Source organism: Aspergillus candidus, assembly GCF_002847045.1.
Source record: "Aspergillus candidus strain CBS 102.13 unplaced genomic scaffold BDW47scaffold_94, whole genome shotgun sequence".
Taxonomy (NCBI): domain Eukaryota; kingdom Fungi; phylum Ascomycota; class Eurotiomycetes; order Eurotiales; family Aspergillaceae; genus Aspergillus; species Aspergillus candidus.
The window spans coordinates 1-17,647 of record NW_020194099.1 but is presented as its reverse complement, the minus strand read 5'-3'; the positions used below and the strand labels follow the sequence as shown (position 1 = coordinate 17,647).

General features: G+C 54.9%; 7 protein-coding genes across 7 annotated transcripts; 4 read left to right on the top strand and 3 right to left on the bottom strand.

Annotated features, from left to right (window-relative positions):
* The first annotated feature begins 50 nt into the window (after positions 1-50).
* Positions 51-1,989, top strand: BDW47DRAFT_95713 (uncharacterized protein). The gene is made up of 5 exons (XM_024820311.1): positions 51-394; positions 458-562; positions 621-994; positions 1,056-1,123; positions 1,186-1,989. The coding sequence occupies exons 1-5, from the start codon at positions 200-202 to the stop codon at positions 1,602-1,604; spliced, it is 1,161 nt and encodes a 386-aa protein (XP_024667396.1). The 5' UTR covers positions 51-199; the 3' UTR covers positions 1,605-1,989.
* A 286-nt stretch (positions 1,990-2,275) lies between these two features.
* BDW47DRAFT_121260 (glycosyl hydrolase family 71-domain-containing protein) lies at positions 2,276-5,818 on the bottom strand (the record flags this gene model as incomplete). The annotated part of the gene is made up of 6 exons (XM_024815598.1): positions 2,276-3,592; positions 3,623-4,017; positions 4,257-4,785; positions 4,866-5,507; positions 5,561-5,631; positions 5,710-5,818. 6 exons carry the CDS (start codon positions 5,816-5,818, stop codon positions 2,276-2,278), a joined length of 3,063 nt encoding a protein of 1,020 aa, XP_024667395.1.
* A 1,589-nt stretch (positions 5,819-7,407) lies between these two features.
* Positions 7,408-9,600, top strand: hapX (bZIP transcription factor HapX). Its single transcript, XM_024820310.1, has one exon. It carries the CDS (start codon positions 7,512-7,514, stop codon positions 9,009-9,011), a length of 1,500 nt encoding a protein of 499 aa, XP_024667394.1. The 5' UTR covers positions 7,408-7,511; the 3' UTR covers positions 9,012-9,600.
* Positions 9,601-9,997: 397 nt separating this feature from the next.
* Positions 9,998-11,993, bottom strand: BDW47DRAFT_114032 (mitofusin complex protein UGO1). Its single transcript, XM_024814561.1, has 2 exons — positions 11,562-11,993; positions 9,998-11,490 (listed from the first exon to the last, which is right to left on the bottom strand). The coding sequence occupies exons 1-2, from the start codon at positions 11,940-11,942 to the stop codon at positions 10,366-10,368; spliced, it is 1,506 nt and encodes a 501-aa protein (XP_024667393.1). The 5' UTR covers positions 11,943-11,993; the 3' UTR covers positions 9,998-10,365.
* A 145-nt stretch (positions 11,994-12,138) lies between these two features.
* BDW47DRAFT_95688 (ferredoxin family 2Fe-2S iron-sulfur cluster binding protein) lies at positions 12,139-13,211 on the top strand. Its single transcript, XM_024820308.1, has 3 exons — positions 12,139-12,542; positions 12,595-12,701; positions 12,775-13,211. The coding sequence occupies exons 1-3, from the start codon at positions 12,265-12,267 to the stop codon at positions 13,017-13,019; spliced, it is 630 nt and encodes a 209-aa protein (XP_024667392.1). The 5' UTR covers positions 12,139-12,264; the 3' UTR covers positions 13,020-13,211.
* Position 13,212: 1 nt separating this feature from the next.
* On the bottom strand, positions 13,213-14,346 carry BDW47DRAFT_95689 (rRNA-processing protein RRP15). The gene has a single exon (XM_024820309.1). It carries the CDS (start codon positions 14,283-14,285, stop codon positions 13,359-13,361), a length of 927 nt encoding a protein of 308 aa, XP_024667391.1. The 5' UTR covers positions 14,286-14,346; the 3' UTR covers positions 13,213-13,358.
* Positions 14,347-14,828: 482 nt separating this feature from the next.
* Positions 14,829-17,603, top strand: BDW47DRAFT_95686 (putative spindle pole body associated protein SnaD). Its single transcript, XM_024820307.1, has one exon. The coding sequence runs from the start codon at positions 14,955-14,957 to the stop codon at positions 17,445-17,447; it is 2,493 nt and encodes an 830-aa protein (XP_024667390.1). The 5' UTR covers positions 14,829-14,954; the 3' UTR covers positions 17,448-17,603.
* Positions 17,604-17,647: the final 44 nt, after the last annotated feature.

Genomic DNA, 17,647 nt, shown 5'->3' with positions numbered 1-17,647 from the left:
TTTTTGCTCTGCGATGTAATCAACGATATACTCTTTCGGTAACACTGGGCATGGGCCATACATACCAGCTTGCTTCAACGTTGCTATCCCATATTTGTGTCCACCGGCAGCCTGGCCGGTATTGATTACAAAAGCATTAGGGCAAGACAGAAGGAATTCGAGAGAAGAAGCACAACTTGACTCCGTCTTGGACGCGAGAATGACGGGATCTACTCCTGGACTCCGTCGAAGGGACGGAGTCCAGCCGTACCTCTCCCATGGAGGAGCGAAAGCACTGTCCGTTAGCATCGTCTTCACAAGTCTAGCATGTCTTTTCGTTGTCGCACGACTCTACACGCGGCGGGTGTTGATGAAACGCATGGAAGGCAATGACTGGATGGTTCTTATTGCGCTGGTAAGATGAGTTTGACACATCTAGCCAACGGCCCCACATGATGGTACTGACATCTGAGCTCAGTTGTTCTCCTTCGTCTTCATGGGGTTCTTCATAGTGGAGGCCTTTAACGGTATAGGGATGCATGGCGCCGACATCCCACCTGAAATCCTCTTGAAACAGATGAAGGTAAGGCAGCCTTGGGGGGGAAGTAATGTACAGTGCGATGTCTAACAGTATGTGGCAGGCCTTCTGGATCACGATCCCCTTCTACAATGCTGCGCTGTTGAGCGCGAAGGCGTCTATCCTCTTGCAGTACTATCGCGTCTTCCAGACATCCCGGATGCGCACTATCTCGTGGGTCATGATAGGTGTTTTGGCAACATATGGATCGTGGGCGGTCCTGAGCGGTTTCCTCAACTGCATTCCGGTGGCCAAATTCTGGGACCCATCCATCACGGGCTACTGCCTGGATCAAAAGGGGCTGTGGTTCTCCAACGCGGCCATGCACATTGCTACCGACTTGGCCATTTTGATCATTCCGATTCCAGCCCTGATCGGACTGGAGATCCCGAAGAGACAGAAGATCGCCCTGATCTCGGTCTTTGCGCTCGGTGGATTGTAAGTCGGATCTATAGCCGTATGGAAGGGTAAAGATAACGGCTAACATGAGACCATGCAGTGTTTGTGTCACCAGCGTCTGTCGTCTAGTCTCCTTGAAGAAGATCTCCGAGTCCGCCGACCCTACCTGTACGCCGCACGGTCTCCCCACCATCAACCAAGAGATAAAAACTAACCTTTCAACTCAACAGATGACAACGTCGGCGCGGCCGCATGGTCCGCCATCGAATGCAACACCGGCATCATCTGCGCCTGTCTCCCAACACTCCGACCACTCATCTCCCGCGTTGTGCCCCATCTCCTCTCATCATTCAGCACAAACACCGAAACACCATACAGCAACATGCCGCTATCGCACGCACAAGCCCCCTCCTACTGGAACGGCACCGGAACAGTAACGACGACAATCAGCCGCGGCGACGACCTAGAGTACGGCCGCGAGCATTCCGAACGCATGCTGACGCTCGTCTCCGAGAGCGACTTCGACGGCAAGCGCAAGCTGACGCTTAAGGATACCAAGGACGTGGAAGACGCGAAGGAGCCCGTCGTGGAGATGGAAGCGCGGGCTGAGTCGTCATCGTCGTCAGCGTCGTCTGAGCCATCGAAGTGATACATCTTATGACATTTTTTCATTCCATTCTTTTGTCCCTTTCTCAAAGGGATAATCATGACGAAAACACTACTCCTGCTGCCAGCACGTCAATGCTTCTGTGGCAGGGTAAAACCAACTCTATATATAATCAATCCCTCACGCTTTGATATCCCCTTTCATATACTCTCCCTCTTTATCCTTTTCTTTTTTTTTCTCTTCTTGTTATTTTCTTCATCTTCTTTCTTTTTAATCTTGGCTGAACAAGCTGTTACCATATATTACTACTACAACACTCATGTTTTGATTCCCTTCTCCTTACTGTTTCACTATGCATACCCATCCGCAAACATCTGTAACTTAGCTCAATACCAATTTCCTAGCGTGTTCTCAAGACGGATTTGATACAAGACTTTCTTACAGCGAGAATATAAGGATAGAGTACTCCGTAGAGTAGAATTAGATGAGAATGGGGACGGTTGTTAATGAACGAGTGAGATGTATTGAATGTATCTAGCTCTACACGTAGTGTAAGCTATAGCTTATTATGAAATGTCAGTCAGTCTATCATACTCGTATTCATTCATATCCAACGATACGCCAAGCTAAGCTATATAATATAGTATTATCCTCCTCCCTTCCCCTCTCTTCCTCTCCTCCCATATAAGGGAAAAAAAAATAAAAAATAAAAACTACAAATCAGCAAACTCCCGATCCACCTCCTCAAAATGATCAAAGAACCCCTTGAACAGCTGGACGCCCAGCCCCGGATCCAAACTACCAGTGGTCGCACGAATGCTATGCATACTCAGCTGGGGGATGCCGACGTCGATAGCGCGGAAGCCAAGACGAGAGCTAGTCATGGGGCCGATGGTGCCCCCAGAGCGGGAGTCATTGCGGATATGGAAGACCTGGAGTTTGGCGTCGCATTTATCAGCGACGCGCTGGATGAAGCCGTAGCTGACGCTGTCGGTGGTCATGTGGCCGTTTGAGTCTGCGGAGACGGCGACGCCGACGTTGAGGCGCGGGGAGTGGTTCTCGAGGTAGGCGTTGAGGAAGTTGGGGTTGACGGCGTGAATGACGTCTGAGGAGACGAAGAAGCTGTTTGCCGCGGTCTGGGAGACCAGGTTGGGTCCGTAGTAGTCTGCTGATGGGGCCATTGCCTCGGTGATGCGCTCGAATACGCTGCTCATGAAGTTGGACTGGGCGCCTTGGCGCAGCTGGCTGCCGATTTCCTCGTCGTCGAACATGCCGACCATTTTGACTGTTTCGGTGGCCTTGTCGTCGGACGATGCCAGGAGTGCTTCCTGCGCGGCGTAGCAGCAGAGCTTGTCGTCGATGCGGCCCGCGAAGATCAGGTCCTTCTCGAGGCCGCCGAGCCGCGCCGCCTGGCTGTCGTACAGCTCCAGCTCCCAGCTGAGGATAGTGTCCGGGTCGTGGATCTGCAGTTCCTTGCAGATGACGCGGACGAGCTTCTCGGGTTGAGAAGAGGCGAACGAGTCCCCGGGCTTGATGCTGGCATCCGCGGCGGCGGGGGCCTGGAAGAGGTCGGAGTTGTCGACCCCGATGATGGGCACCATCTGGGTCTCTTTGTTGAAGGGGCCCTGCGATGGGGCGCCGAAGTGCTGCGCCAGGGTGGGGATGCGCGCGATGGGCCAGTCCAGCTTGACCAGCTTGGACTTGACCATGCCGGAGTCGGAGTCGCGCACGATGACGCGGCCGCCGATGGACAGGTCCCGGTCCCACCAGGTCGGGCCCAGACCGCTCGCGTAGGGGGCGACGGCCAACTGGGCGTAGCCGGCCTTGGAGGGGAGCTTGGAGACGGGCTTCAGTTTGGCGGTGAGGGCGTCGATGTGGCCGGCGACGATGGCCATGCCGTTCCCGGTGCGGTAGTTCTTGCCGATGGAGAAGGCGATGAACGAGCTTCCGTTCCGCGAGCAGTAGTATTTTCCGCCCCGCTGCAGCCTGTTTGTCCAAGTGTCTCGCTCTGAGAGACGGCGGTAGCCGCTCTGCTCGAGCTGTTTGGTGAAGCTGTTCACGGCATGGAAGGTGGTGGGATTGTTGGTCATGAAATCACAGTACGGTTGGGAATAGTCGCCCGGAGAGATGGCAGCACCGGGAGAGGAGGCAGCGCCCGGAGAGGTATCCTCGGTAGTGGACCGCGATGGAAGGGTGGTGGGTGGTGATTGAGTCAATGGAGGGACTGGAGGCCTCCATGACTCGGTTTGGAGCTCTGAAAAGCATTTCTTGGTCATGGTGGTGGGATGGTATAGCGTTGAGAGTGATAGAGTATATAGAATAAAGTAATAATTCGAGAGTTGCACTGAGATGGATGAAGTGAGAGAGATGAAGTGGAGATGAAGGGAGAAAGAGGAGAAAGAGAGGAAGATGCGGAGAAGGGAGGATGACGCCGGCCTCAGGCATGGGGAGATCCCTGCCCGATGTGGCCAACTGGTCAGCAGGGACGAGTGGAGAATGGATCGCCGGTCGATCTACGACACCACTATGACGAATGGACGGATCGGTCGAGGATTGCTACTATATTTATAAGGGACTCGTCTGATTTGGGGTGTCTCGTGATACTAATATATCTACTGTTCAAAGCATCCATAAAACCATACCATCACTCGTTGGATCCCACCACCGCATTCCAATTGGCCAACCCATCCTCACAGACGTCGGTGATGGCGGGCCCCGTGGCCGTCGCGATCTCCCGGTGCTTGCGCACAATCACAAAGCGGACCGGTCCCACCTGCCCGTGGAAGGGCACCGAGAAGTGGTTGATGCCCGGCTGGGTGGCCTGGAGCACCGTGGGCGTCGCGTACCCGATTTGCACGTGGAGCTCACTCGGTTTGGCGAGCGCAACGGTCACAAAGACTCGGTCTTGGGACAGCTCGGACGGCGCTAGGGCGGGTTGACCAAAGGCCGGGTTGTTTCCCGTCGTCCCGTCCGAGTTCCCGCAGTGCCCCGGGGTGCGTCGGTACCAGTACACAATCTTCTCGGTGAAGGAGACGGGATACCGGGGGTTGTTCAGGTCGGCGGCCCCGCCTTGCCGCTTGTAGGCGTCGATGTAGTAGGGGAGTAGCACACGCCAGGCGTCGTGCGGGCAGCTGGAAACGTATCGCGAGGACCCCTCGGGCAGTCCCGCCTTGTAGATTGGACCGATATAGTGGGACTCGCCGTAGTCATTCCAGCTGAGGATCTACCGCAAAGAAAACATTTGGGTAAGCTCCAAGAACTGAGGCAAAAGATAGAAGAAAAGAACGAAAGAGAACCACAGACCTGAACGAGAGGGGGCTGGAAGTCGATAACCTGCTTCCACCGGTCGTGCCATAAATCATCCCCCCGCCACAGCCAATTCTTGTTCCACTGAGGAAGATTGGTGTAGAACCAGGGGGATACTGGCATCATGTACGGCTTTCCGGCGATCGCCTTGGACCAGGCCTCATCACTGGCAGTCGTCATGCCCTGGGCACCCACGGGCCAGGCGTCCCAGCTGAAGGCCCCGTCGATAGTGTCCAAAACACCCCCGATACCCCCCGGAGACAGACTGGTCCAGTCGGGGATGAACATGCACCCGGTAGCGTGCTTGATGTTGGGCCAGTCTCCCGCGTTACCGGGCCCTTCGAACGTGGACACCATGGGCCGGCCTTGCCAACGAAACTGGGCGGCGCGGTGTTTGTAGGTGTTGATGGTGGAGATCACCCGGTCGGCGGGCCATGGGCCGCCCGACGCATAGTCAAACGACAGGAAAAGGGAGAAACCTCCCAGCCTCTCGGCGATATCGTAGGCGGCGTGGAGGGATTGGTCGGTGTGATGGTCCTGGGGGGCAATGTTTAACGCAAAGCCGTCGATATGGGCCTTCTTGGCCTCGCTTATGTCAAACTCCCATTGCTCTGGTGTGGTGGAATACGTATTTCCAATCTGGATTCGGTTAGCTACGGGCGGTATCCTGTCACGAGGAGCGGTGTCCATACGATGAAATGGGCAAAGACGTGCCGTGGACCCGTCGGGTGGGACTCGGGCGGAGAGGCCGCTGGAGTTGTGCCTTTTTTCCCAAAGAAGAATCCGGTCAGGAGAGAGAGTCGCCTCTGGAGGAATGAGGGCATGTATTGGTAATACTTACTTTGGGACTGGGGCTTCTGATGTTCGTGATGATGGTGGTGGTGGTGGTGGTCCTCGTGGTGTTTATCCTTGTGATGGACGTGTTTTAAGATGCGATCCAGATGTTTCATGATGGCTACTTAGGGCTTGATGTGAGAGATCAGACTGAAATAACAACTACCTCTGAGCCGTGGGATCTCGGGACACACGATCAATATAGCCATCGACCGTTTCCCATGCCACGTAACCGATGAAGACGAGAGTGACCTGTCAGACGCAGTCTCTCGTCATGGAATTGTTGTCCATGCAGCATGCGTTGCATTATTGCATTTGGTGGTAAAATTAGAAGAATGGTCTACGTCGCACCGGTCATCGTCCTCATCGTGGTCGTCAATGGAGAGAGATGAGGAAGATGACCTGCTTGACCGCCGTGAACCTGTCTGCGACGTCATCCATGCAGCTCGGCCGATATAACGTTGGCAGACATATCTCTCCAGAGACAACGTAGCCTTCTGCAGATAGAGGTGACTGCTTGAGGGCGGATGCGTTGGTGGGGGGGATAGAAGATATCGAGGGTCGTCTATACTCCATCGTCCAGAATTGAGTATACAACCACGTGACTCTACTACTCACGTGCAGCTCCATTACGAATTCTGCATGACAGCTTCAATTCTGCAGACAATTTCTCTCTATCATCTTCTCGATGTCTATGCCGAATGATTACCATCACGACTTCGACCTCTCCCGTCATACCGACTATACGGCGTGCCGAAAGCGGAATTTCCGTTGTTCGGCATTGGAAGATCCGTGATCAGATAAGATCATCGACTGATTGATTCATCTGAGGTGGAGCTGCCTGGTCAGAGTTTTCTCTTCACCTTTCTTCTTTCTTCCCTTATTATTATTATTAATATTTCATTTCACTTTTCCTTTTCATTTCCTCTTCCGTCTTTTGCTCTCTCTCTTCCCGTGGATGCTGGTTGATCTGCAAAAAGTCGGATAATCGGATCCGGTGATTGGCAATGGAGGCTTCTCCATTACGTAGGGCTCCAGGGATCATCACTCTCTTACCTCACCGTACCCTGACGGCGGACATCATTTGTGGACGACGGTTCAAAAAATGCTCTAGTTAGGATGTAGTAAAGTATCACTGATTGATAACGAGGGCTGAACCATGGACATAGGACCCAAGCGGGACGACATGACCACAAAAAAGTTCCCTCCGAAGTCGGGCAGACCGCACGATAATCTAATCTGATCCGATCCGTCCTTGCTTTTTGTTAACCGTTTTCCTCCTCTTTCCCCTCTCTCTCTCTTTCTCTTTCTTCTTTCTCTATCTTCCTTTTCTTCCGTATGATCCTTCTTCTTCCCAGCCAACGGGAATACTTCTTATTATACTTCGATTGATATCTTGTTCGATGTGTAATCGGCCTCCCTCTCTCTCTGATTCCCAATTGGCGTGGTTCAATTCCACTCGCTTACTCTTGGAGACCACGCGCACTTTCCGCTGTTCCGGCCGAGGCTCTCCTGACGCCCTTCAGTACACTCTGAAACTTGATTCTATATCAAACAATTACTATCAGTACTGCTGCTACTTCCACTCTTGCTTGTACTAGTACCATCATTATTATCCTCAACAACGACGGCACTTCTGTCCCTGTTCAGGTACAGATCTCTGCATCGCCATAATCACATGACCGTGCCCGGTTAACCGTCACCGCCTCAGGCCACACCCCCCACCGTCTTCTTTCTTTTCTCTCTCTCTCTCTCTTTATTTTCTCCAACTCACCGTCTGCTCTCCCTCTCCTGGGTTAACGGAGGGTCATGGCCACGCTTGCTCCCTCCATCGCCCCCGCTTCTGCGGTGGCCCCGTTGGTGCCCGCCATTGCGGCCAAGCCGACGGTTTCACCCTCGCCTGGTCCGGGCACGCCCGGATCGATCACCTCGAGAGAATGGGTCATCCCGCCCCGTCCGAAGCCCGGGCGCAAACCGGCCACCGATACGCCTCCCACGAAACGCAAGGCCCAGAATCGCGCTGCCCAGCGAGCCTTCCGGGAACGCCGCGCCGCCCGCGTCAACGAGCTTGAGGATCAGATCAAGCTGATCGAAGATGAACACGACATGTACGTCCTCGGGCTCAAGGAGCAGATCGCCAACCTCTCCCATGAAGTCGACCAATGCCGGAACGACATCAACTGGTGGCGCGACCGCGCCCACTCCCTGGAGAAGGAGGTCTCTGTTGAACGGAGTGCCAAGGAGGCCCTCGTCAAGGAATTCCGCACCTCCCTGTCCGACCCGTCCGCCGCACCCGCCGCCCGCCCGGAGCGAACCGCCGCGCAGACCCGGTCGACGGCCAAGGAATTTGTATCCGCCGCCAGCGAGAAACCGCCAGCACACCACCACAAGGACTTCGTCGACGACGCGGACGAGGTGCCGCTGGGATGCCCGGACTGCTCCTCCGTCCACTGCCAATGCATCGAGGACGCCTTTGCCATCCCGGGAGTCGACCTGTCCAAGCGCCCCGGCACCGGTGCCATCCCGATGACTCGCTACCCCGAGCCCGCCGTCAAGCCCGACCCCGAGGAGATGGAGATCGATTTCACCGCCCGCTTTGCGGCCTCCCGGCCCTCGGACGAGGTCTCCGTGGTCTCGTCGTCCGACTCCCCCGCGGTCGACCCCTGCGGCTTCTGCCAGGACGGCACTCCCTGCATCTGCGCCGAGATGGCCGCCCAAGAGGAGCAGCGGCGGCGCTCGTTCGAGAACAACCGACTGGCCCCCATCCAGAACCTGTCGCAGTTCACGCCGCCGCCCTCGGACGGCGACGTGCGGTCCGAGGTGACTCTCCCCCCGATCAGCCAGGCCACCAACCCCTGTGCTAACGGGCCCGGAACCTGCGCGCAATGCATGGCAGATCCCCAGAGCACTCTATTCTGCAAGACGCTGGCGGCCGCCCGCTCTTCCCGCGGCGCCCCCTCAGGCTGCTGCGGTGGCAAAGGTCCCGACGGCGGCTGCTGCCAGTCCTCGCAGTCTGCCAACCCTCCACGAAGTGGGATTGGCGCTGCCCCCGCCGCGGGCCCCCGCGGGGCAGGGGCCTCGAACCCATCCTTGACCCTCTCGTGCGCGGACGCTTTTACCACCTTGTCCCGCCATCCCAACTTCTCTCGAGCCAGCGACGAGATTTCATCCTGGTTACCCAAGCTGCACCCTCTCCCCAATCCTCGGGATGTCGCCCCCGCCGAGGGCTCACGGGGGCCCATGGAGGTAGAGGCCGCCAGCGTCATGGGTGTCCTGCGATACTTTGACCGGCGCTTTGCCGACAAATAAGGAACTCTTTTTTTTCTTTTCTTTTCTTTTCTTTTCTTTTCTTTTCTTTTCTTTTCTTTTCTTTTCTTTTCTTTTCTTTTTTCCCTTTTTCGTCCTTTTCTTCACTCTTCTCTCTCCCTTTCTTCCTTTTCTCTTCTTTTTCTCCTGTTCGACCGCCTTTGTTTATTTTTCATTTTTAAGTTCTGATGATACCCAAACCTGACTCACGTATGTCTGAGTTTGTACTTTATACGACCCTTGTTTTGTTCATCTTCAGGTTTTGACCAGGTCCTGGGGTTCTGGATCAACCCTGCCATACCCACCACAAAAAAAAAAAAAAAAAAAAAAGTTCGATTACTCGCTTCTGATGGATTCATGATTTGGACGACAACGGAAAAGCCGAACCTACCCACTGAAACAAGAAAAGAAATGCAATTGAGAAAAACTAGATCATTAGATCCGATTCGGTGTCTGTCGTCTTGTCTGGATTGATTTATGATATGGATGGATATATGAATCTGTTATCGGAAAGGCTCAGGCACGCTATCGTGAATATCTTAGATGGGTTGGGAGGCATGGATGGCGTTTTGGGTTAATCATGTCATGTTACTGTATCAAGTTCATTGTACAATTTTGCAATAGTAGCCTTTTCATTCTTCATTGTTTTCTTCTTCTTTTCTTTCTATTTAGGATGTTCTGGAGTAATGTATGATTGCTCTGGGGATTCATTTCTCTATCCACTGTATCAAGTTTTTGTAGTGTCCTGGAGATTTAAGTCACTCCACTCGTGAACTATACATACATGCTCTTGTGATTGATTGATTATGTATGGTTGTAGACTTGTCTCTGCTTTGATTTAACAGATATATAGGAACCACAGAACTATTTACTGAGTCTAGATCCCAAGCTGAGAAAAGCTAGACCAGCGCAGCTATGACAAGACTATTAAGCTGCGTGTAGATTTCCCCCATAGATGAAACGCGAGTCTCTGTATCAGAACAGATAGGTATAATGATATAAGAAGAATGGTATGTATGAATGGTATATCGCCGTTAATATAAACCCGAACAAAAGCTAGAAAAAAAAATGAAGAAACACCTCCCAATATTATGGATTATCTACAGGACGAAAACACGCCCACATGAAAGAATGATGAGAAAGAACGAGTGAAAGATCAACGCCATGCCCGCTTCCGTCATATGTCAAGTCGAGTCAAAAAGAAGAACTCCATAACGGCCGTCACGAAATTGGTGAGGGTTGTGTGGTAACGAGAGAAGAAAGGGAGAGGAGAGGAGAGGGATGCAGTGAGAAGGGAAGTGTAGTAAACTGTACTTTGCTGGGACAGTGCCCATTCAACGATCGACTCATATGTCATTTAGAATCGACCACCGCTGACCATCACCTCGTCGTCCGCTCCGCCGGCACTGCCCAGCAGGTTGGCTCCCCAGACGCCAACGATGCCCCACATGCCGATGCGCCAGCCCCGGTAGAGGCCCCGAAGGCCCTGGCCTTGTCGTCGCCGGAGCAGGAGCGGCTTGTTGAGCGCTCGCTGGGCCTGTTCGGCCTCAGCGGACATCGGCTCCACCCCTTCTTCATAGACAATACCCCACATGGTGCCCACGACGCCGCGGTAGGTCTGGGGCGTTGGGACAATAGTCTCGACCGCGGAGGAGGTGCCCGGAGATGCGGTCGTCGGGCTCTTGGCCGCTTCCAGACCTCCTATCGACTGCTGCCGGAGGCTGGGAGAGGTGTACGTAGCGATCTGCGCCCGACGCAGCACGGTCTCCAGCGGAAATCGGACGGCCATCTCGAAGCTAGAGCCGAGGAACGAGAACAGGCTCCACATGGACGGATTGATGACGGGATCGATGGACAGGTAGGACTTGAGGAACAGGGGGATCGTGTTGGAGATGAGGTTCGGCAAGCTCGAATGGAGGATGGTGATGGGCACGAGGTGGGCGGGGATCGTGCAGTTGGGCGTCGGGATCTGGCGGATGGCGCGCAGGAGCGAGCGGGGTCCGTGAGTGGCCGGCGTCAAGATGAGGAACGTGCGCGCCGTGTCGATCGGGGCCAGCACAATGGCTGACAGAGAAGTGGAGATGAACGACAGGATCAGGGTCGCAACCGGAGAGCTTGACGTCAGAATGTCCGCCGCCACGGAGGCCGTCACGTCCTCTTCGGGTAAGCCGACAATGGCCGACAGGAGACTGCGAATGAAGGTGTTCAGGGTCGGCAGGAGGAGCGAGTAAATGAAGGTCGTGTTGGCCGCTTTCCACGGCGACGTGGGGCCACTGTTGGTCCACAGCTGGGAGAGCACATCCATGAGCGAGTCCGGATTTTTGACGGCCAAGGCATGTCGAGACGAGTTCGAAGACGGAATGTAGCCGCTCCGATCGGTGATCTGACGTCGCGACTTTTTCGACCGTGGCGTGGACGGCGAAGCCACCGCGGGGGCCGACGAGGTGAAATAATTGCTCTCGTCATCAGAGGAAATGTATTCCTGGTACAAGCGACCGCACGTTAGCAACCTCCGAAAGATCACCACTTCCAAGATACTGCGCTTTCACATACCTCCTCATCTTCATAAGAATCACTAGCAGGGGTCGACGGGTGTCTCCGGTGCGACTCTCGGGGACCTTGCCCGTCCAACGCATCGGGGGCGACATAGGTTTGAAGAATGGTTTTGGCAACATCCAACGGTTGACCGGTCAATGTACTCAAATAGCGTCTGATGGAGCTGTCCAGACCATCGCGGAGCCAGCTGGAGACCGACGGCGAGCTTTCCAGGTAGTCCGAATAGTCGAGGTCCGGCAACAAGTCGCGGGCAGAGCTGCCAAAAACCTGGGTTGATGACGCCTCGGGAGGGGAGGAGCCATTGGTCGTATCCAGACCCAGTGACGGGGGGATATAGTAGGGACGCAGAGGGTTGATACCTTCCCGCGAGGACGACATGATTCGAAATCAATCAAAACAATGATCGAGGGGAACAAGTGGGGAGTGGGGGGGGGAAGAGGGGAAGAGAAATACAAGAGAGAAGAGAAAGTGAGGTTGAAAAGAAAGCGATGGGGAGAATAACCCGTGACTCTGGAGCCGCCAGCGAATAAACTCTCGGCTTTTTCATTTGATTTTATTCCATCTGATTTTCTTACGTCCCTCTCCTTCTGTCTTGAAAAGACAACTCAGTCTCTCTCGTCTCCCTCCCCTTTTTATTCGCTTAATATTACATTTCTCCTTGATCGCATTTTCAACCTTTTTGAGAGTTTATTTTCCCATCATGTTCTGGAAAGAAGCCGGCCGGGGTCTGCGTCATGCCGTCCCCAAGTCCGTCTCCGGCAAGGGTATCTGTCGCATTGACTCCCAGAGATTCCTTAGTCTTTCTCCACAAAAACCTCAGATTGTGAATTCCACGACATCGCCATTGACGCTCACGAGGTCGAACGTGGTCGCACGGGGGAGGGGGCAGTGGCAAAGGCTGGAGTCGGCTCGTCGGAGTTTCTCCGCCACGGCCGGAGTACAGCACGGCCATATCACCCCGCCCAAGGCCGGGGAGGAGTGAGTGTGGTCGATCGCGGGTGGATTCTGTTGAGGATACTGACTGGTTTAGAATCAATGTTACCTTTGTTGACAAGGACAACGAGAAGTACGAGTTCCAAGTCGCCGAGGGGGACAATCTGTTGGATATCGCGCAGGCCAACGACCTGGAGATGGAAGGTGAGCATGACTTTGGATTTCTGTGTTTATCTGAAAGTGGTGAGACTGGGTACTGACAAGTCTGGGACGGTAGGAGCGTGCGGTGGCTCATGCGCCTGTTCGACGTGCCATGTTATCGTGGAAGACCCGGACATGTTTGACAAGATGGAGGAGCCCTCCGATGACGAGAACGACATGCTGGATCTGGCATTCGGTTTGACGGAGACGTCCCGCCTTGGATGCCAGGTGGTGATGAACAAGGATCTGGACGGCTTAGTGGTCCGACTGCCTTCCATGACGAGGAATATGCAAGCAAGCGACTTTGCGCCGAAGACTTAGAGAACGCAGCATGACCACGACTAAAAAAAGATCCCGATCTTTGGGAGCACACTTTGCAGCGCCCCGCAGGTTTGTAGCGGGGGAGAGAACTGTATGATATGAGGGTACACTGGGGAACCATTAGGCCGCTGAGTATAATACTGGTATTTCCGATCTCCATTCCTATCGATCTGAGACCACCACCTGTAAATAATGTACGGTTTTATCATTTATCCAAAAATTACATGAAGTAAACGAGTAGGAATCGAAAGTAAGATACAAATCACATCAAGCCATTTTTTCTCCCCAACGCCCGTAACATGCCCACCTCAAGAACCAGAACCAGAACCAGAGCCTCGTTCAGGCCTCCTCGATGTTCAACGGTTTCCCCTTCTTTCCACTGATGAGCTCCAAGAAGCCTTGCTTGCTGACTTCATTGACGGTCTTTTCCCGCTCACCCATACCCACGGTGCCCTTCTTCCGCTCGAGCCGGGCGGCTTCCTCTCCGCGAACCTGCGCAGCGCGGACCGCATTGAACAGCTTAATCACACCCCGCTGGGCCACCTTGCGGAGACGCTTCTCCTCCTCGGCGACCGGACCGGCCGCACCCCGCTTGATGCCCAGGACATCGCGCACGCGACCGCGATCCATGTCTTCACGCTTCTCGGCGCGCATTTTCGCCCGCGCCTGCAGATCGAGCTTCTCGTCCGCATGCTCGCTCCGGGACTGCTCGAGGGTCCTGCTGCGCGACAAGACGGGGTCGGCGCGCGCGGCCGTCGGCAGCTTGGTGGACAGGATCTTGGCCATGGAGGTCGAGAACGCCGTGGGATCGTTGCGCTTCGAGACCGTCCTGCGACCCGAGGTTTGATCCGCATCGTCTTCGTCCTCCTGCTCCGAGCCTGAGATTTCTTCTTCGTCGTCATCGTCGTCATGAACAAGGTCATCCAAGTCGGGCTCATCGTCCTCCTCGACGGCGGAACTCTCGTCGCTGTCCTCCTTCGCGGTCTGCTTCGTGGGCTTCATGGCAGACTTGATCGGAGGTGTCGCTGCCGCTGCCGTCTTTGTCGTCGGCTTCTGCTTCTTGTCCTTGATCGCCTTCGGCTTCACTTCGACCTCGTCATCGGAATCGGCGAGGTTGACGGCTTGAAAATCGGCTTGGTCGTCGTCGGAGGCCTCATCGGAGCTGCTGTGGTATTGACGCTGCTTTCTGAACTTCTTCTTGGGGTTCCCGGTCTTGCCTTTCAGGCCATCCAGGACCTTGCGCTTTTTTGACATGGTGGGAGGCATGATTGAGAAACGTTCGTGCGAACGAATTGGAGGGTGTTGGTGGGGAGAAGCAGCAGGTTGGATTGTTCGCCCGTCACTTTTTTTTTTATTTGATATTTTTTTGGCGGTAACACTGATAAGAACCTTGAAATTCTGGAAATTGTCCCAAAGGCGGTGTGCTTTGGAATCAACATTATTGGACGAATATGGATCCACACTTGAAAGATACTGTAATTTGGGTAACTCGATTACGGCGTGACTGGACATCATTTCAAGGAGTTAATGGGGATAACTTGCTAAATTGGGATCTTAATGCTCTATCGATCTATAACCTAATCATCTTTTGTCTGAAAGATAGGACTATTGAATGTAAAGAGAGACTGCATAACATGCACGAGATGCTTAGATCATCGTAGCAACCGCGCTAAACTAGATCGGGAACCTAGTAAACAAGCACCGCCTGAGGCCACAAGGCCGGCCAACCATCTCGCGTTTCCCCGACTTGACTCTATTCCTGTCACTGATCGCATTCCATGATCGCCCCGAGACTCCAGATCGCCAGTTGTCTATTCCGCCTATTGTTATTCATCTGTTAAACCCGCTTCTCATCTCACCGCACCTTTCCCCCACCCACGGATTATGTCGCCTTGCTTCGTGTAACACCCCCTGTGTCTATCCCTGCATTCGATCATGGACACCACATCCCACGACACGGTCGGCGCATCGACGCTGGCCACGCCCCTCTTCATGCCATCCTCGCCCCCAGGTCATCCAGAACAAGATCCCCTGCAATCACCCGACCGTGGAAACACCCCGATCGACGACCTCCTCGCGGGCCACACCGACGACGAGGAAGAATTGCGCCTCGAGAACGGGCCGTCCCCGGGGTCATCCCGCGCATCATCCCCCGACCATCGCGCCATGGATAATACCCTCGACAGACGCTTGGCGGAGTACACGGTGGACTTCAACCGACTGCCGGGCGCAAAACCGGGAGATGATGAGGACGCGCTGGGAGAGCTGAAGTTGCCCCATGAGGAGGATCGTCTGTCTGAGGTGGGTGGTCCGGAGGACTTCACCGCCAATATGGACAAATATTTCATGGACGACGATACTCGGGAACATGGGAGTCAGGTCGAGTTTGGGGAGGAAGACGGGGAAGACGTTGCGCCCACCGAGGAACAGGAACCCCAGGAGCCGACACTCCCGCAGGAGCAGCGACCCGAGGATCAACAGCATTCCTCTCAGCTGCATCAGCCTGCGGTGGAGGAGGATCAGGAACTGGGCGAGTACAGCGAATTCGGCCCGCCGGTGGACATGTCGACCCCGTCTCACCTTCTGCGTCGGAATAGTATAGGCAGGGATATAACACACCTGGAGAACATCGAAGAGGATCCAGACGATGAGCTTGACATGGCACAGACGCCGTCCGTGCGGAGGCAGCGCGTACCCTCGAGAATTAGCGACGCGGATGATTACGAGAGCCTGCGTCGACAGATTGCCGAACTCCAGCGAGCACTTGAAGAACGGGATGCACAGCTCGCGAGACTGCTCGCACAGACTCAGGAGACGACTTCGGTGAAGGATCAGATCAGCCAGCTACAGGCAGAGCTACAGAAGAAAACGGCCACCATTGACGAACTGCATGCCAAGCACAATGACGAGACGGTCCTACGGGATCAGCTCCGATTGTTACAGCGACAGAACGAAGATAAAGACAATTTCTTCCGGCAGTCGTCTATGAATGCATCGGATCTCGGCGCTCTTCAAACCCAGATCAGCGACATGCAAAAAGAGCTCCAGAGTCGCAACTCGGAGCCCGAGCTGAGCGCAGAGAGGCTCGAGACCATTGCGTATCTGCGTCAGCAGCTCGATCTTTCGCAGGCCCAGCTGAAAAAGCGGGATGAGGCCTTTGACGAGACGGCCCAGAAGCTGAAAGAGATGGCGGCCGCAACCGAGCAGCAACTCCAAGACAAGGACACCGAGATCGACCGGCTCCAGGCCCGGGTTGATACCCACCTCGAAGAAATCGAGAAACTCGGCGCGGAAGCCACTCAAGCGACTCGCAAATACCAATCCCTCGAGGAGCGGATCTCCTCGCTTGAAATTAAGAATCGCCCGCTGGAGGAGATGAACAGTACCCTCGAGGCGGACTTGAGTCGCGCGCAGTCGCAGGTCACCGCCCACGAAAATGCCCTCAAGGCCGTGGCCGCCGACCTCCCGCTGGACAACGGCGGCAACACCTACACCGAGATTCTGGAACTAATCAAAGATCTGGGCGGACCGCCGCCCGCGCGCTCGCCCGACTCCCTTCCCAAAGGCAAAGAACCAGCACCGAAGGAGAACGACACGCAGCATCTCCTCGACGAGCTAGCCAAACTCCGTGCTCAACTGAAAGACGCCTCCGCAACGCAAAAGACGCTCGAGATCCAACTATCGCGGTCACAAGAGCAGCTCACCGAATCGCAAACCCTCATCAACTCCATCGAAGGCGAAAACACCCGTCTCACAAAACGCAACGAAGACCTCAAGACCAAGCTCGACTCAACCCAAAACGAACTCAACCGCGTCCGAGAAGAGCACTCCGACGCCCTCGACACAATCGAGCAGCTCCAAGCAGAAACAAAACCACAGCAGCTCAGCCCCCCGCCCTCCCCACCCACCACCCGAGCACCACCACCAACCGCCCAAGAAGACTCCCACCAAGCACAAATCAAAAGCCTACACGTCGCCCACAAGACCGCCATCTCCACCCTCCGCACCTCCCACGCCGAATCAACCCGCAAACTCCGCGCCCTCCTCTCCGCCGCCGAACAGCGCGAATCTCGCCTCCAAGCCTCGCTCGACACCACCCAGCAGCGCCCGCGTCGGTCCACCCAAGACCCCGAGCTCCGCTCCCTCCGCGCCGAAGTCGAGCGCCTCACATCCGTCATAGCAGCCAAAGACGAAACCGCCACGACACTAGACCAGCGCATTGCGCGGTCCGTCGAGAAGCGCGAGAAGGAGTGGGAGCGCCGAGTCGATCTGCTCCTCAAGGAGCGCGAGAAGATGGCGCGCGCGCTGATGTGGACTTGGGGCGAGAAGGAAATTGGCGATTTGAAGGGTGCGGAGGATGAGCTGGGGAGGAAGAGACAGGGGTATCGCTATAAGCATGCTCGTGCGAAGGGCGATACGAGCTCTTGATCTCCTCCTCTTTCTTCTTCTGCTTCTTTCTGTGTTTGGTATCTTCTCGCTTTGCTCTTGTGTCGGTATTAACCGGCCTGTTTCTTTCTCGCTCGGAGCTTACTGCGCTGGTCGATCTCGGGTTCATATAGGGCTGGGTTGGGGTGCATCGCTTGCATGGTTGAAAATTGCTGTCTTCTCTTTTTTTTTTTTTTTTTTTT

Bases quoted from the DNA above. Each gene is read 5' to 3' on its own strand.
- BDW47DRAFT_95686 (XM_024820307.1), top strand. From the start codon at position 14,955: ATGGACACCACATCCCACGACACGGTCGGCGCATCGACGCTGGCCACG.
- BDW47DRAFT_95713 (XM_024820311.1), top strand. From the start codon at position 200: ATGACGGGATCTACTCCTGGACTCCGTCGAAGGGACGGAGTCCAGCCG. The intron at 395-457 runs GTAAGATGAGTT...ATCTGAGCTCAG, and splicing joins GGATGGTTCTTATTGCGCTG to TTGTTCTCCTTCGTCTTCAT. The intron at 1,124-1,185 runs GTACGCCGCACG...TCAACTCAACAG, and splicing joins CGAGTCCGCCGACCCTACCT to ATGACAACGTCGGCGCGGCC.
- BDW47DRAFT_114032 (XM_024814561.1), bottom strand. From the start codon at position 11,942: ATGTCGTCCTCGCGGGAAGGTATCAACCCTCTGCGTCCCTACTATATC. The intron at 11,491-11,561 runs GTATGTGAAAGC...CGCTTGTACCAG, and splicing joins ATTCTTATGAAGATGAGGAG to GAATACATTTCCTCTGATGA.
- hapX (XM_024820310.1), top strand. From the start codon at position 7,512: ATGGCCACGCTTGCTCCCTCCATCGCCCCCGCTTCTGCGGTGGCCCCG.
- BDW47DRAFT_95689 (XM_024820309.1), bottom strand. From the start codon at position 14,285: ATGCCTCCCACCATGTCAAAAAAGCGCAAGGTCCTGGATGGCCTGAAA.
- BDW47DRAFT_95688 (XM_024820308.1), top strand. From the start codon at position 12,265: ATGTTCTGGAAAGAAGCCGGCCGGGGTCTGCGTCATGCCGTCCCCAAG. The intron at 12,543-12,594 runs GTGAGTGTGGTC...TGACTGGTTTAG, and splicing joins CCGCCCAAGGCCGGGGAGGA to AATCAATGTTACCTTTGTTG. The intron at 12,702-12,774 runs GTGAGCATGACT...CTGGGACGGTAG, and splicing joins CAACGACCTGGAGATGGAAG to GAGCGTGCGGTGGCTCATGC.